At 40.5% G+C, this 15,697-nt stretch overlaps 1 protein-coding gene across 1 annotated transcript in view; it reads left to right on the top strand.

Annotated features, from left to right (window-relative positions):
- LOC310958038 (low-density lipoprotein receptor-related protein 8-like) overlaps window positions 1–15,697 on the top strand; it is a gene marked incomplete at both ends in the record, with an annotated part of 81,220 nt that overhangs the window by 39,812 nt on the left and 25,711 nt on the right. The window contains 2 exons of the mRNA XM_083928833.1: window positions 2,520–2,648; window positions 11,810–12,199. Coding sequence (XP_083784959.1) covers window positions 2,520–2,648; window positions 11,810–12,199 — 519 coding nt within the window. The remainder of the gene's footprint in view (window positions 1–2,519; window positions 2,649–11,809; window positions 12,200–15,697) is intronic.

Raw genomic sequence — 15,697 nt, forward strand, 5'->3', positions numbered from 1 at the left:
TGTCAGTCCTCCTTGTTTGCAGGTTTTTTTATTTATTTTTAAAGCACTTGTGGGCTGCTCCTGGTAACTCCTTGTTTTATGTCACTACGCTATGAACTGTGGGTTGTTCCCTCAGGCAAAGTCTGCAGAAATGCGTACTTACAGAAAGTGTGCATGAAGGGCTCAAAGAGCATGAGAGAGAAAGAGCCCTCATGCACTTGACGGTTTGACAGTGGCCTCTAAGGCCTCACAGGTTTAGCAGGAACACGCCTTAAAGTCTGTGACTCCCTGAGTGTGGACACTGGCATTGGACCCGTGTTTCATGTCTGTATCTACAGTATACTGTAAGTTTAACAAAATACCAACAAAATAAGATGAAAAACAAAAATGTTTAAGATATGTTTGAAGTTATTAAGAAATTGTGTAGCCATTATGTAGTTTGTCTGCCGGTGAGCACTGTCAAGTCTATTTTTCATATGTAGAGTGACTCCTTCCCTCTCTTTAATAACCAACTTTAATAAGAGAAGAAATGTTTGTTTATGGTATTCAAGTGTGTTTTCTGTGTGATTCAGTGTGTTTTCAAAAGACTTAATGAAGATCAGCCAATATATCTTCATCAAATTTTTAAAACTCTCAAATATTTAGATCCGCATTAGCTCCAAAAATCTTGTGTAACGTGGCAGCAGATGCATCTTACAATATTTTGCAAAGCAAATTAACATTATTATTCTAACTTGTAAAAAAATGTTCTTTACCATTTAACTGAAAAATGAATTGCACTTATTATTCATTGTATAAATTATTTTGTGACTGAATCCACATAATATGAATTAACACCATAGTCAATTAGAACAAAATCCATCAGCATTAATGTTAAAACCTTTTAGACTCAGTAAAAAATGATGAATGAAAGTCAAAATATAACGTGCAATTTACACTCTGTAATTGTCACGGAAGATATAGTGTTGTTTATTTAATAATTCAAATGTACTGCTAATTGAATTTACATTACATTAAAAGCAATTCAATTTAAGCCCAAGTGCATGAAGTCTTCGAATGAATTCATTTCCATATGAACAGATGTGCTTTGTGTGAGAAAGATGGTTTGGCAGACCTTCTCCTGTCTGGTTCAATTACCCACAACGCAGTCTACTCCTAGCATTACGAGGGACGGCATCAGAGATTCTTCAGACCTCGTAAATGATATTCATTATGGAGCTTGTTCTCAGTCATCACGCTACTAATGATCCTCTCTTTGCATTGTTCGTGAGCTGTTTCAGTGAGCTCATGAAAAAAAGAAAACATGGCCATTGAAAGGTCTGAAGAACTAACCTGGATAGGCAGATACAAATGGTTGCAGTTGCCAGGGTGTAGAGTAGCTCAACTGATTTAAATAATAGAAAAATACAATTTGGTGAAAAGAATATGTCCATACGTATAGCTGTATCCTCTGAACTCTAGGTGTAGTGAGTTAACATGTGAAAGATAGTTAGCAAGTGAAAAAGCAGATGCTGAAGCTTAAAGTAATGCTAATATTAGTTATAGTAATGTCGTAAAAGTAATAATGAATGGTAAAAATGGATGTTTAAAAACGTTAAATGTATTGGATAAATGGTTAAAACAGTTAGTTAAAAGTAATGGATAAATGGATCTACTTGGCTAAAATAAAGAAATTGATAAATGGTTGAAATAACTAGCTAAACATAATGGAAAACTAACTGAAATAATAACCTAAAAATAATGTTTAAATGGTTGAAATAATTATCTAAACATAATTGATAAATGGTTGAAATAATCACCTAAACATAATTGATAAATGGTTGAAATAATAACCCACAAATAATTGATAAATGGTTGAAATAATCACCTAAACATAATTGATAAATGGTTGAAATAATCACCTAAACATAATTGATAAATGGTTGAAATAATCACCTAAAATAATGGAAAAATAACCAAGTTAGTTGGCTAAAAATAATGTATAAATTGTTGAAATAATAACCTAAAATAATGTTTAAATGGTTGAAATAATTAGCTAAAAAAAGCATAAATGGCTAAACTAGTTAGTTAAAAGTAATGGATAAATGGTAGAAACCGGCTTCTACCTTGATCTAGTATTCATATCAAGAAGTGAAATGACTTGTATGCTGAGCCCTTGATTTCATACTGGGAGGCTTATGGCTGCACTGTAAGCAAAGATGTATAATTAACAACATGCTTCATATTCAATGCACTGTAATCTGGATCAAACCTACCTTGTGCCAACTAGAGCAGATTGGCAGGAAGAGGAGGGGGGGGGGGTTCTTTTGCTTTTCAGCCAAAGCCAGCTATGCATTTGCTGTATTTCATGATCTTTCAGCATGTCTCTTTGGAGGCGCTGCAGACAATAAAATCAATTGGCCCGTATGGTGGAGTTTTGGATGAGTTTAAATTGCATTGAAATCAAGTCCAGCGGTCTCTTGTAGTTGTTTTCTGCTGCCTTTAATGGCACCATAAAAACACTGCAGTAATCTCCCCATTTCTTTCATCTCTGCCCACAGGCAAACAGACGTGCCCTCCAGAGAAATTTGACTGTGGGGGATCCACCAACAAGTGTGTCTCGTTGTCATGGAGATGTGATGGGGAGAAAGACTGTGAGAACGGGGCGGACGAGGAGGAGTGCGCGTCTGGTGAGTGAAAGTCGGCTGTCAGTCCTCCACTATAATGGAAGTAACCTCAAAGGAACACGTGAACTTCCAATGTGCAGAAGTGAATGACTTGATGAAGCTCACAGTCAGTAGAAAGTGAGGTTCTTCCTATTTTTTTGTGATTTATGGGGTTTCATTCTTTCTGATCTCGCTTATCATCCAGGGGCTTTAGACATTAAAGCACAGTAGGGAACACTTTATAATTAGAAGGATTTGAAGTAACTTTTGTGTTTTAAACCAGCTGCACTTGACAACAAAGTCCTCTTTGATGTGGAATGATTTTTGGTGTCGTATCAGATATTTGCAGGTTTTGGTAATATTTGGAGGTTTCTGTCATCTTATTTTGAACCTCGAGTCTATAGCCTTTCCACTGCAGGGCCCTTAGAACCATCAAAAAATGACATCACCTCTTACCCAGCCAATCAGACAACTCAACCATGCACTGCCCCCACCCCCCACCCCCTGCAGGGACTATCCTTGCCCTACTTCTGAGGCACCGTGAAGAATCAGCTTCTTCTTTTCTCTCTCTCCCTTGCTTCTTCACGTCTAGAAAAATTGATTGAGGCAAGAGAGCTGTAGAGGGTGTGGTATTAAGGCTTTAAACTGCACAGAGGGAGAAAAAGAACCATCCCTTTATTATCCTATAGAAAAAAAAAATTTCTTCGTCTTTTCAGGCATCTGCTCTCTGTCAGTTGTCTTGTGTGTGGGTGTTGAGATTATTACCTGCTGGCGTTAAAGCTATTAATGTTTAATTGCGCCAATACACACAAGTTTGAGTTTTTATTTAGACAGGAAGCCAAATAGCCTGGTGTTGCCATACAAATTAAGAAAGGTGTCTGTCTGGAACCCCTCAGTTAAGTTTGGATTTCCAACGGGTTTATCAACTGGTGCAGACCTAAATGCCTCTGGAGGCAAGTGGAAGACCTAAAATCAATCAGAGCAATGAAACATACAACCACAGGGCTGAGCAAAACATCCAAGTTGGGGCAAGGCATGGTCTGTTTTTAAGCAAGCATGGTCATAAACTTTATGCACAGTACACTAAAATGTACTTCCAATAACATTTGAAGCAGGAAATAGGCAATACAGTAACAGTATCCTGATTCTCTTGACAGTTTGTTGAGTGTAGTGAGTGTGATGTGTTGCATTGGACAGACCTGCAGACTGGACGCAAATTGGATAGCCCTACAACCACTCAGAGCAGCGAAACGTGTGACATGTGACTATTAAAACCTGGACCGGAGGTGGTCGCTCCTCTGCGTTTGGCCCGCCAAAGTTCTGGTCGTCTGGAAATCTGTCTAGGTGTAAATGGGGCCAGACGCATCTGCCACAGCAAATAAAACATTAGCTCGCCAGATTGGTCTGTATTCTAGGCTAGAAGCCCAATCGATTTGGCATAAAATTAAGACACAAATCAGAGAAATTGTCATCTTGAATAGATATTAACCATCGCCTCCTTGAAGGATACAAGTGCTTTGTTGTGAAATACAGACACTTTTTGCCAGATCAGCCTGCAAGTGGCCTGTTAATGACTCCCCGTATCAAAGTGGCCCCACACACTCACGCCAGAGCAAGTGGTAGTGATTCGATTGACTTTAGATCTAATGTCGTCTTAGCTTTGATGGCTTTTCACTGCGCTGTCCATTGAGACCCAGTCTAGCCTGTGCTAATCCTTTTTTCATTCTAATGGCCGTATTGATGCAGCCGTCTTAAGCTTCTCAGTAGTGACATGAGGGCGGGCTGCAGGCTTCCGCCCACCCAGGCAAAGGCCAAAATCCCTCCAGAGGTAAACGCCACTCAACGTGACCAGGAGGGAGAAGTTGACCCTGACACTAGCGCAGCACACTGCTAGATAACACCACAAATTAAGCTAATTAAAAAGGCCGCTCAGGCCAGTTTGAGGGCTGATCAGGCCTTATTCCAGTCTGAGACGTTTTTTTAATGTCACCTCACTACAGATCAATCTGAAGGTACCCAGCATTGATTCTTTAGTGTGCTTGTGATTCAGCCCAGTAACCTGAGAAATGAGTTTCACATTTCTACATTGCATTTGTGTCCAATACCAATGGTCATGCCAATGCAGGAAGTAGTCTGATGTTGATATAACAATATCTAGCCCTAACCCTTATCAATAACAATGACTTTCCCTGTTATATTTCCTAAACCTAACCACCAGACCTTACCCATACTGTATTACATGGCCATTATAGGAAATAAACAATTTAAAATAATTCACAGTGAATTTAAAACTTTCAGCATAATCCCTGTTTTGCAGACTTCCTCGTCCTCAGTGGTGAGTGCTGTAAAAGTGTTGTCAATGACATAAACTTAAAAGAAGAAGAATTAGAACTACGCATAGGCTAGCTGTTGGCACTGGGCAACTGGAGAACTCACTTCAAAGCAGCATTAGCTCAGTTGTATGTTTATAGGGAAGAGATGAATGAAAAATATGTGTAAAATTAGGCAGCAGCGTTGGTACTAAATCCAAAATAAAGCTATTTTATGAACAGTGTATGTATCCGATTGCATTTTCCTCTTGACAGCGAGCAAAAGGCCCAGCTGCAAAAATAGTCACAAATCATCATTGGGTGCATTTAATTCATAATATTGAGGCTTAAATGGAAAGTGTCAGCACCATTGAGCATCAGAAGTTAAAAGGACTCTGATGTTTAAGAATAGAGGCCAAAATACGCAGAGCTACCATAGAGCTTTAGTCCTGAAAAGCCACGCCTTCACGTAGCAGCTGCAGTGGAAAAGTGAACCCTGCCCTGGGCTGGCACGTCGAGCCAATACCGTGCAGTGAAAAAAAGCCATGGACTGTATTAAAAAAGTAAAGTAGGTAAAATACGCTGTCATGTCATGTCATGCTCCACTTCACTGTATTCGGGGTTTAATTTGTCCTCTCTTCTGTGGTCAGAAATGTTCCCAAAGTACTAGTCATAAAGGACTGGTCATAAATAATGAGAGCCAGGTAAAAACTCAGCACTGAACCCTATTATAATGTGGAGGGGATGTCAGTCCTTCTTGCTTTACTCAATCTTTCAAAGATGAACTGCCCAACCCAACCCAAGCACAACACACTTTTCATTTTTAAACCCATTCTCACTTGATCTTGGTTAAATAAGGTAGAGATTGATTCCTTTACACTGTTCAACAGAAGGAATGGAGGGAAGGAAGTAATATTTTTCCAGTTGAACCTTTGAACCCATACATGTGTTTCAAATCCACTTTCTTACAATCCTGTATCACCACAAACTTGTTTGTTTTACACCAGTTTGAATGACAGTGCTAACTAACCAAACAGACAAAAGCATCAGATTTGGTTGGAAGAGCACCCTCAACATGAGCCTGCTTCTTGTTGTCTTACACACTCTTTTGCCAGCATGCTCTTTCACTGGTGTTTACCCAAATGTGAGTAGAGAGTTTGCGCTCCCAAAACCGGCTGACTGAGCTGGAACAGTTATCTTCAGCACGCTCTGTTATTAGTAGAAATTTACAGAGTGCATAGCCCGCTGCAGACTTGGAAACTTGCAGAGGCATCCTGCTAATTGAGTCATGCACATGTTGAATTATGTATTAAGTAGAATCTAGCCCTCACTAGAGGAAGCTTTCCTTGATCAACATTACATTAAGCAGCAGTTCTAGAGAGGCTCCGAAAGAAAGTTGAACTGTCCTCAACCCTCAGCGATGTGGAGATTAATGTGCACTTACTCTCCAGGCTTCTCTCCTGAGCTCGCCTGTCTGTTGGGATCTACTGCAAAGCACAAAATGCGGTCTGGATTTGTGTGTTTTCATGTGTGTTTGTATTTGCTCTCAGTGTCAGGTTGACTTGCCTGCCAGCCTAGTGTGTGCATATATTTCTGTGTGGTTGTATTTTTGCGCGTTGTCTTCATTCATATTTAACGCTGCTTGGATAGTAGGAGGCTAACAATTACTTCCTGCAGCTGTCTCCACGTCCATGTAGTAAAACTGAACTGGTGCGTCCTCACCGATCAAGCTTTCACACAGTGCCGTTTTACACAACTAATGTGCATCCACTGACAAAAAAAACCTAATCATTTCATTCTGCTAATCCAGATGGGTGTTTTTTTTGCCACATTTTAGCACCATTTCCATGTCTCCCCCAATTTGCTCTCGGTTAGCTTACCTTCTCAGTCAGTATGATATCAAAGAGGAGGTTAAAATACTTCCTTTGACTCTTTCCTCTTTTATCTTCACTTGGTTGTAACTGTATATTAGAGAGTTGTATCTACTCTATTACAGCTGTGTTTCCTCTGTAAATGTTTGTGTGGCATCACAGGAAAGGTCAGCCGTGTGTGTGTGTGTGTGTGTGTGTGTGTGTGTGTGTGTGTGTGTGTGTGTGTGTGTGTGTGTGTGTGTGTGTGTGTGTGTGTGTGTGTGTGTGTGTGTGTGTGTGTGTGTGTGTGTGTGTGTGTGTGTGTGTGTGTGTGTGTGTGTGTGTGTGTGTGTGTGTGTGTGTGTGTGTGTGTGTGTGTGTGTGTGTGTGTGTGTGTGTGTGTGTGTGTGTGTGTGTGTGTGTGTGTGTGTGTGTGTGTGTGTGTGCGTGTTGCAGTCGACAGGTCTGAACTGTCCCCTCAGTTTAAGTCTGAATATCTAGTTTAGAGGATGATAAGCTGCACAGACAGTGGCTGATGTACTCAGAGGTATGTGTGCGTCTGTAGATAAAAGATACATGAATTATTTTTTTATCCTGCTTACACACAACCTGGATGTCTTTCTTTTCATCTCAGGTCTCCTTTGACCCTTCTCGTACACTTATATATACATACACTGCATATATATTTCCTTCATGTGTCCTGGCTGCAGGCACACACACACACACACACACACACACACACACACACACACACACACACACACACACACACACACACACGAACACACACACACACACACACACACACACACACACACACACACACACACACACACACACACACACACACACACACACACACACACACACACACACACACACCACACCACACTCATCAGCTGTAAAGCTAATGTGTGTAGAATGACCCGTTATCTCTTGCCTCTTCATCTGAGGAACTGGTCACTACCAGCTTCTGACTACCAGTGGTGGATAGAAGAATTTCTCCCACCCAGTGTATTAAGGAAGGGGCAGTATATGAGTGTGTGCCACAAATGTCAAGCTCTCAGAGAATTTAGCATTTTTAGGGTGTGTTTTCTAGTTGCGACAGCAATCCTAATATTGTATTGAACTTGTAAGTCTGTGTGTCCTAAACACAGTGACGATGGTCTTTAGTTGACGTCACTGTGTATTTTTTGTTTACAATATAACAATTCAAGTTTTCCTTGATAACAAAACTAATTAAGGTAGCCACCCTGTAGATAATTTGAAACTAGTGAACTATTTTTGATTAGAAAAATATAGCGAGGAGTGAAATTCAGCTGCATTGCGTGTTTTGTGAATTATTCGTTTTACTTGTGTGCGACACCATCTTGATGCTAAAGGAAGGATCTCTCTTGTTTGCTGGATATCATGAGAACAAAAGTAAAAAAAATCACAACTATGGTAGCCGCTCTGTGAGGCTGTACTTACAGGCTGCACAGCAGTGCTTTGATCTAAGTTATAAATGATGTACAAAATTATAACAATGACATATGAATGTTTAACAGCTATAATGTTGCATGACTTGCATTGTGCAGTGATACACGTGAATGCATAAAAGGTTGTGTAGCACTATAGCAAATATAGTACGTCTTTAATAATATGTGCAGTACATGATGTGCATGCAATGTATGTTTACACATATGCCTTTTGTGTTTAGTATGCCATTTCCATGCTTTCATTCAATCACCACCAAACACTAGAAGAAAAATAGAGAAGAGAAGAAAAATGAAAATTCAACCCACTAAGTAAAACGAGGGTCCCTCTGCGATTTGCATCAGCATGACACACAGGCAGGCGATGGGCTCAAAGTGGCTGCGGAAGTCTTGAAATTAATTTACTGAGTGCGTTCACTGGAAAACAAAGTAACTCACCAGTGTAACCAGGCCACTCATGTACATTACTAATGGTCTGCCCCCTGTGTAATAATGTACACATCTGTTGAATCTGCTTAATTATTTAGTGCCACATTAGTATGGAGTTAGGGCAGAGGCAGACCAGGGACAGTAGTTATAAAACACATCAGAATCAAAAGGCGCCTGTTTAATATTAATGAATATCAACCCTTTCACTGAACTGAATCTTGACACTTGTTTTTCAGATCAGTTGCTGTCCCGGTGCTTCTGTGGCAGTCGCGTCAGTACCAGTGAATTAATTAAACACTGAGAAAGTAGACTTCAACATATGGTGTGTGTTATGTAATCAGAGCAATAACTTGCATCTGATGTTTGTTCACCCAGTTAAACACAGCACGTGGCAATGCATATGATTTTCCGCTCCATGGCATTTAATATGATCTCTTTTTATCTGGAGCTGTTTTTGATGGTTTGCTTTTAGTGTTTAAGTTTGGAAATGAAAAATCCATTTTCCCCATTTCAGTTCTGTATTTATGTTAATTGTTCATTTATCTATTGATATATACCAAATATATGTCAGAAAAGAAGTATCAGAGTTCAGTAGATCGAAATCCCTGTCTTTTCTCTTCCCGTAAAATGCTTGAATGATTGAAACCCTCATTTAAACGGAGAGGGCAATTGAAAGCAAGCTTTTTCAATGGTGCACTGATTATATAACATATAAAACAATAAAAGCATGTGAAAGTTACAGTATAGAGTAACATCGATGCATAAAAAAACCCAAGGACATCAACATAAGGGACACCAACCAATCAAACATGCATTCACGCTGCTGTACGTCAGTCAGAAGGGTTTAAATTGATTCAAAGGGATAAGCTTGTCTGATTTTACATGCTTCTGCAGATTGTTCCACTTGTGCAGAGCATAGTATTTAAGAGCCACTTTCACATTCTCAATGAAAAAAACAATAATGCGCTCTGAAGCCACCCACAAAGCTAAGAGCAGGATGATGGACTTCATCAAGAGGTTTGGTGACTCATCCTGCTCTCTGGGGCTTTGCTAAAATGTATCCAATCAAATGAGACTTTGGGCGGCGAGCTAGCCATGAAACGTAGTCATGGTTGTAGTGGCTAAGAGAGCAATATGCTGAGAGATGAGAAGAAATGTGTGTTGAGTTATTATGAACACCTATTCTTCATAGAGTCTGAGGACACAGTACCTGACAATTTTTTAATTTCCAAAACATTTTCTATATCAGGGAGGAAGGCTTTACAGTACAGATGCTAAAGGCGCTTTACTTCAGTTTCATGGGGACTTTAACCAGCCAACCGAAGAGAACAACTCAGCTTATCATTTAACTGATGGTTAAATGTTGATGCATTTCAAACCACTTAATTCTGTAGCCAGATCAGAATTACCAATAACTGTGTTTGCAGATAACATCTTGACTGAAAGGCCAGACCAACTACTTGATCTTTGGGAGATGCGATCTTTCTCCTGAAGGTCACTGACAATATGCTCCTGCTTTAAAATAGGCTGAATCTGTGTAGAATGTTTCCAAACAGCAATCACTACTGTTACTTCCTCTAACCAGCCTTAACAGCCAAAAAGGCATGCTGAAGCTGAACTCCCTGTGGTTTGTGTAAATATCAAAGTTCTGCCTCTCTCTGTGCTGGCCTCTGTGCTGCTATGGGCTCACAGTAGGAACCTCAGCCGGAGCACTTTGGGGCAGACTTGAGTCGAGAAAGAGAAAGCTGGAAAAGGTAGGGAGAGAGAGGGAGAGAGGAGGATTTACAGAGGCCTCGAGGCTGGCTGTGTGAAGGGGAAAGGTAATGTTACAGTACCAACTTTTCCTTCCTGCAGAGAAACATTTCCATGCAGTAAGGACAAAATGCTCAATACTGCCCTACAGATCAAAACCAGAGCACAGAAACTGCATTTTCAGAATTTAGACAAAGTCAGAACGTGAGTTCTACTTCACTTAGATCAATCAATATCATGCCATTGAAGTGTGTAATTGGCAGCAGCTACAAAATTAAACTGCAGTTAAGCTATCTGGTGAGATAGCCACAGCTGGCGCAAGAGCTAATTTTTGTTGTAGCCCATAAATAATGCAGGAGGTGAATCTAATTATAACTGAGATTAGCTCGCTAAAAGCTAACTAGCCATGTTTAGCAGAGTAGTGAAACTGCCATATAGGTCAATCCTCTGACCCTGTACGGTGTAAATCTCATGATTTGAAATGTTTAAGATACATTTAAAGTCCAGCTCCACTTAAAAAAATGTTTTTCTTCCTTTTTTGGCCTCTAAAATGTCTGACCTTGACTTCACTGACTGTTTTTTAAGCACTAGAGAGGTGTTTTCACATTCCTTTGTCTGTGCCATGGTCTGTGCACAGTTGGACAGCAGCCTTCTCAGCCTCACCGTCTCTGTAGTTACTGCTACATGCATTTGTGAGGTAGAATAACATACAATATACGTAGGTGTGTGCTAACATGGAGTGTTTGGATAATCAATGTCTCCTTGTGGGTCATACATGAGATAGAACAACCACAGATCCTTTGAGAGAGGGGAGAAAGTGCCATGATAGAGATCCATCACAGGGAGGAGGACCAGCTGGTGGCAGAGAGAGCTCTATATTATCTTTTGCTCTACCGGAGAGAAAGTCTCTCGCTATCTTTTTGTGATAACCTCCAGCAGTGAGTCTGTCTTTGGCCTAATTATGATACCCATTTTGACTTTCAGCCTACCTGAGAAACTATTACTTTCACAGTGTCCTTATAAAGCAAATTTAATCCAATATGTTTCTCACCTCTGCTCTCACTTCCTGCCTACAGCTGTAGCCAATGTTAAAGCTTCATCTTTTATTTTGTGCACAGCAAGCAAATTTAGGTCTGTGAACTTGCTTATTATGTCTCAGTTCATTTTAAAGCACAGAGCGTTTTTTAATATATTCATTGAACTTCCACTTTTCAGTGATTAAAGAAGATAAGGTAGCAGAAAAAAACTGTAAAACCCAAAATAAGTGTGTCACCTTTCCCTACTGTAATGTTGGTACAGAAAGACAGACACGTCCTCATTTGCTCTTCAAACTCCGTTCTGAATTGTGTTCCTCTCTGCTCTTCCTCTAGATGCCAAAGCCTGCCCCAGTGGTGAGTTCATGTGCGCTAATCGCAAGTGCTTGGCCGTCGTCTACGTGTGTGACGGCGATGACGACTGCGGGGACGGCAGCGATGAGCTCAAGTGCACCTCCCCTCTGACCTGCGGGCCTAACCATCTCCGCTGTAACACCTCGGAGTGTGTGCCGCTCATGTGGAGCTGCGACGGAGATCCCGACTGCTCCGATAGTTCGGATGAGGGGCCGGAGCGCTGCGGTGGCGATGGAGTCCCGTACCTGCTTAACCGCCGCACAAACTGCACTGCCGGGGAGTTCCGATGTGCCAATGGGGAGTGTGTGCGGCTGACCTGGAAGTGTGATGGAGATCCAGACTGCAAGGACAAGTCTGATGAGTCTGACTGCCGTGAGTTTTGCTTTCTGTCTCTTTTCCTGCTTCTTCTTGCTTTCCTCTAACCTGACTCTGCCAGATGTATTGAATCGCATGGTTCGCATTTGCTCAGCATATCCATCTGGGAACTCTCGTTTGGTGAGCTTTTGGGAAGGGGTGAAAACACTGGTTGCTGATTGGATAAACCATCTGTCTATCACCAACATACGGTCCAAATCAACCAATCAGATCAACAAAACATATCACGTGATAACAGTGTTGAGGCAAAGCTCAAAAAGTAAACAACATGTCAGTAAAGGATATTTAAGGATAAAAGGCACAATTTGAGGTGCCCGGTCCATATTCCAACAGAAGGATCCAAGAGAAAAAAATCATTAGTGAGCGGCTTTGCTCTATAGCTGCGCTCATTTCATCCGCGGAAGCCGCCATGTTGTTTACACTGAACAGTGGCTACTTGTTGTGTCACACTTAAATCCACCTCAGAACCAAAGCTGATTGGTTCGGTCTCTTTGCCAAATTCTCTCCGCCGCATGTTACCACTTTGATCTGCGAGTAAAATACAATGGAGCTCAAGAGATCAGGAGAGTCTGACAAGGCAAGCCTTCCTCCCTTTATATTGTACGCCTATATTGTGCATCTTTTGTCCCTCCATTGTTTATTATGTATGTTGTTTCTATTGTATCAAGTCTATCCCTTTATTTGTATTTGAAAGGATGTCCTCCTGGTCTGAAAGGCTCTGTACGTATGGAATATGTAACTAGGCTGAGGTACAGTTTCAGTACAATAGAGAATGGAAAATGAAGAGGCTATAGCTGTTCCCAACTCCATGCTCATTCTAAGCAGGTTTTAAGCGTGTACTTTCACTAGAAATGTATACGATCAAAAGGTAATCATGCATACTACATATATATGTTTTTGAGTGTACTTATGTACACTTTTGTGCCTATAGAGGAGATATCCATATATGCAAAACATTAAGTCAACTTGCAGATACTGGTAATATTGCTCGATATGAAAAACATCAGTTTGCAGTTTCACTAAATCATTCTTGTTTAAATTCAACAAGTCTTTATGTTTGCTTTAGTATATGGGTTGAGCTGTTTTTATTCTGCATATACTTTATTACCACTATGACTATTTTAACCCATGGCATTTATTATACTCTTCTTGTCCCAAGACAGCTACAGACCAATCAATTTTCAACACATTTAGAAATATTTAAACTTACGGATAGTTTTTTTTACATGATCTTTGTGTGAACAGTAGATTAATATATCTGTTTGGTTTGAGACTAGAGAGTTGATAAAATCCCAACAAATGCCTGGTTCATTCCTCTTTTGATTGATCGCTTGATTGATTGATTGATTGATTTTTATTCATGAAGTCTATACAGAACACAAAAACACCAAAGCAAAGCGAGCACAGTCCTGAAAGCCAACATCAAATCACCACAATGTAAGAGAATAAAATCTATTTCCTATACACAGCATAAGGGCAGCTAAATAACAGTGTCATTTGAAGAATTCACTCTGTCCCTGTTCCAAATAAAAATGTCCTAACCTGACTTCTAAAAGTATCATATTTAAAAACTTCATATGTAGTGCTCCACAACACGGCACCAGTAGGAAAAAGAAGTTCTGGCTAGATAATTATCACTCAAGGCACTTGATGATGAACATGAACGTACACAGGCCTTGGTTCTATTCTGCTGTATTAACTGCCATAACATATAAGTCATATTCACATTACTATAAATATTATTATAGTTACTGGAAGTGTGTCTGTCTCTGTCTTTGTGTCTGTCTTTGTCTCTCTCTGTCCATCTGTCCGTCTTTTCTCTCTTTCTCTCTCCTTTTCTTCCTCCCCAACCTGTGCAGACAGATGTCCGCCCTCCATAGAGCTGGGTCTGTCTGACGTTCCTGCCTGTAATAGGGGAGGTTTTTGTTGCCACCGTACTCTACGGGGGAATAGTTGGGTCTCTGTAAATCATAAATTAATCATAGAGTGTGGTCTATAGCTAGTCTGTAAAGTGTCCTGAGATAACTTTTGTTATGATTTGGCACTGTAAATAAAATTGAATTCAATTGAATTCAATTGAATTGGTATTAAAGTTATGCTGAGAATGATCCATTGTTACCTGAGAACACAAATATTGAAAAACATACCCATTGATAATATTGTATACATGGTGCAGCTTCTGTTGTTCTACTCTGAGCTGTACTGTCAGCGGTCCCACCCTTTTAAATTCATCACATTAGTCCATAAAAAACGAATGACATTATTTTGCATCACCTGCAGTTAGTTCCTAAGTTCAGCTGACAAACCACTGTACCGAGCAGAACATGCATAATCAAAATGACTGCACTGTATCAGTGAAGGCACGAGAAGTTCCTTTACAGAAAAGTCAACAAGCCTCGTTCTGCAAAACAGGAACTTGAGTTTGCCTGCGCGTTTAGCAGCAAAAGATTCACGTGAGAGTGACTGATGTAATATCACTCCGAGTATGAGCCCCTTGTCTGGTATACAATTTCAGCACTATGACAGTTGTGAGGTGTTACTTTGTCATTTAGCACATTTTCTCTCTGCTGGGAGTTAGAATAGGGTTTATTATCTCTAAATGTGTCCGGTAAAGAATGTGTTTCTGTTGATAAACACGGTGAGAAGATGGGGCCTTGTGATAAAACAGGTTTTCCTATTAGCTGGTCATGGATGGGGGAGCCCTGAAGCTCTTGTCACACTAAGCCAGAGTGTGAAGCCCAGATAGTCCCACTATTCATTATCAAGATGTGCGGTGCACACATCAAACCCACTTCTCACACTCTGTGGTGTCATATAAGCAGCACTTAACAAGAGATGGATGTTTTGTTCCTGGATCCCTGTATTAGGAGAAGGGCCTGGAGGCGGGTACAGGCACAACCTCGTATTTGTCCAGAGTTTACTGTGGTTACCATTTACCTTCACTAACTGTTATATGTTCACATACTTTCATTTCTATATGCGGATTGATTTGCCATATAAACTGAGCTTTCTGTCAGCTTTTCAGCTGAAGACATGTTGTTGTGATTCATCAATATATTACCAACATTAAATATAAAGTTGTGCATGTGTCTGTATCATAGACTGTATAAAAAAATGGATGCAGAGTCTCCGTCGGGGCCCGTCCTCTCAATTTGATCCAATTGTACTCGCCTCTTGGAGCCGCCATCTTGTCAGACTTTGACTCCGCCTCATTTCCTCTTACCAAAAAAGGGCATTGATGTGCCATTTGGGGGACGGAGATACGTACCTCTGGCTGATGTATACTGAATTAGCCACATTTGCACCACTGCATGGGAGCTAGGCTAACAGAACACGCTGCTCGATAAACGGGATTAGGAGTCAATGTTGAGATTTTTTTCTGGGACCGGGATGGAACAGGAGTCTTTTTTAAATTTTGTAACAGGAACAGGATTTTTTAGAGGGTAGAGACTGACATGGTGCTCCGTGTCTCTAGTGGCGATTACACCAGCTCCG

The sequence above is a fragment of the Echiichthys vipera genome (assembly GCF_963691815.1).
Source record: "Echiichthys vipera genome assembly, chromosome: 15".
Lineage (NCBI taxonomy): Eukaryota > Metazoa > Chordata > Actinopteri > Perciformes > Trachinidae > Echiichthys > Echiichthys vipera.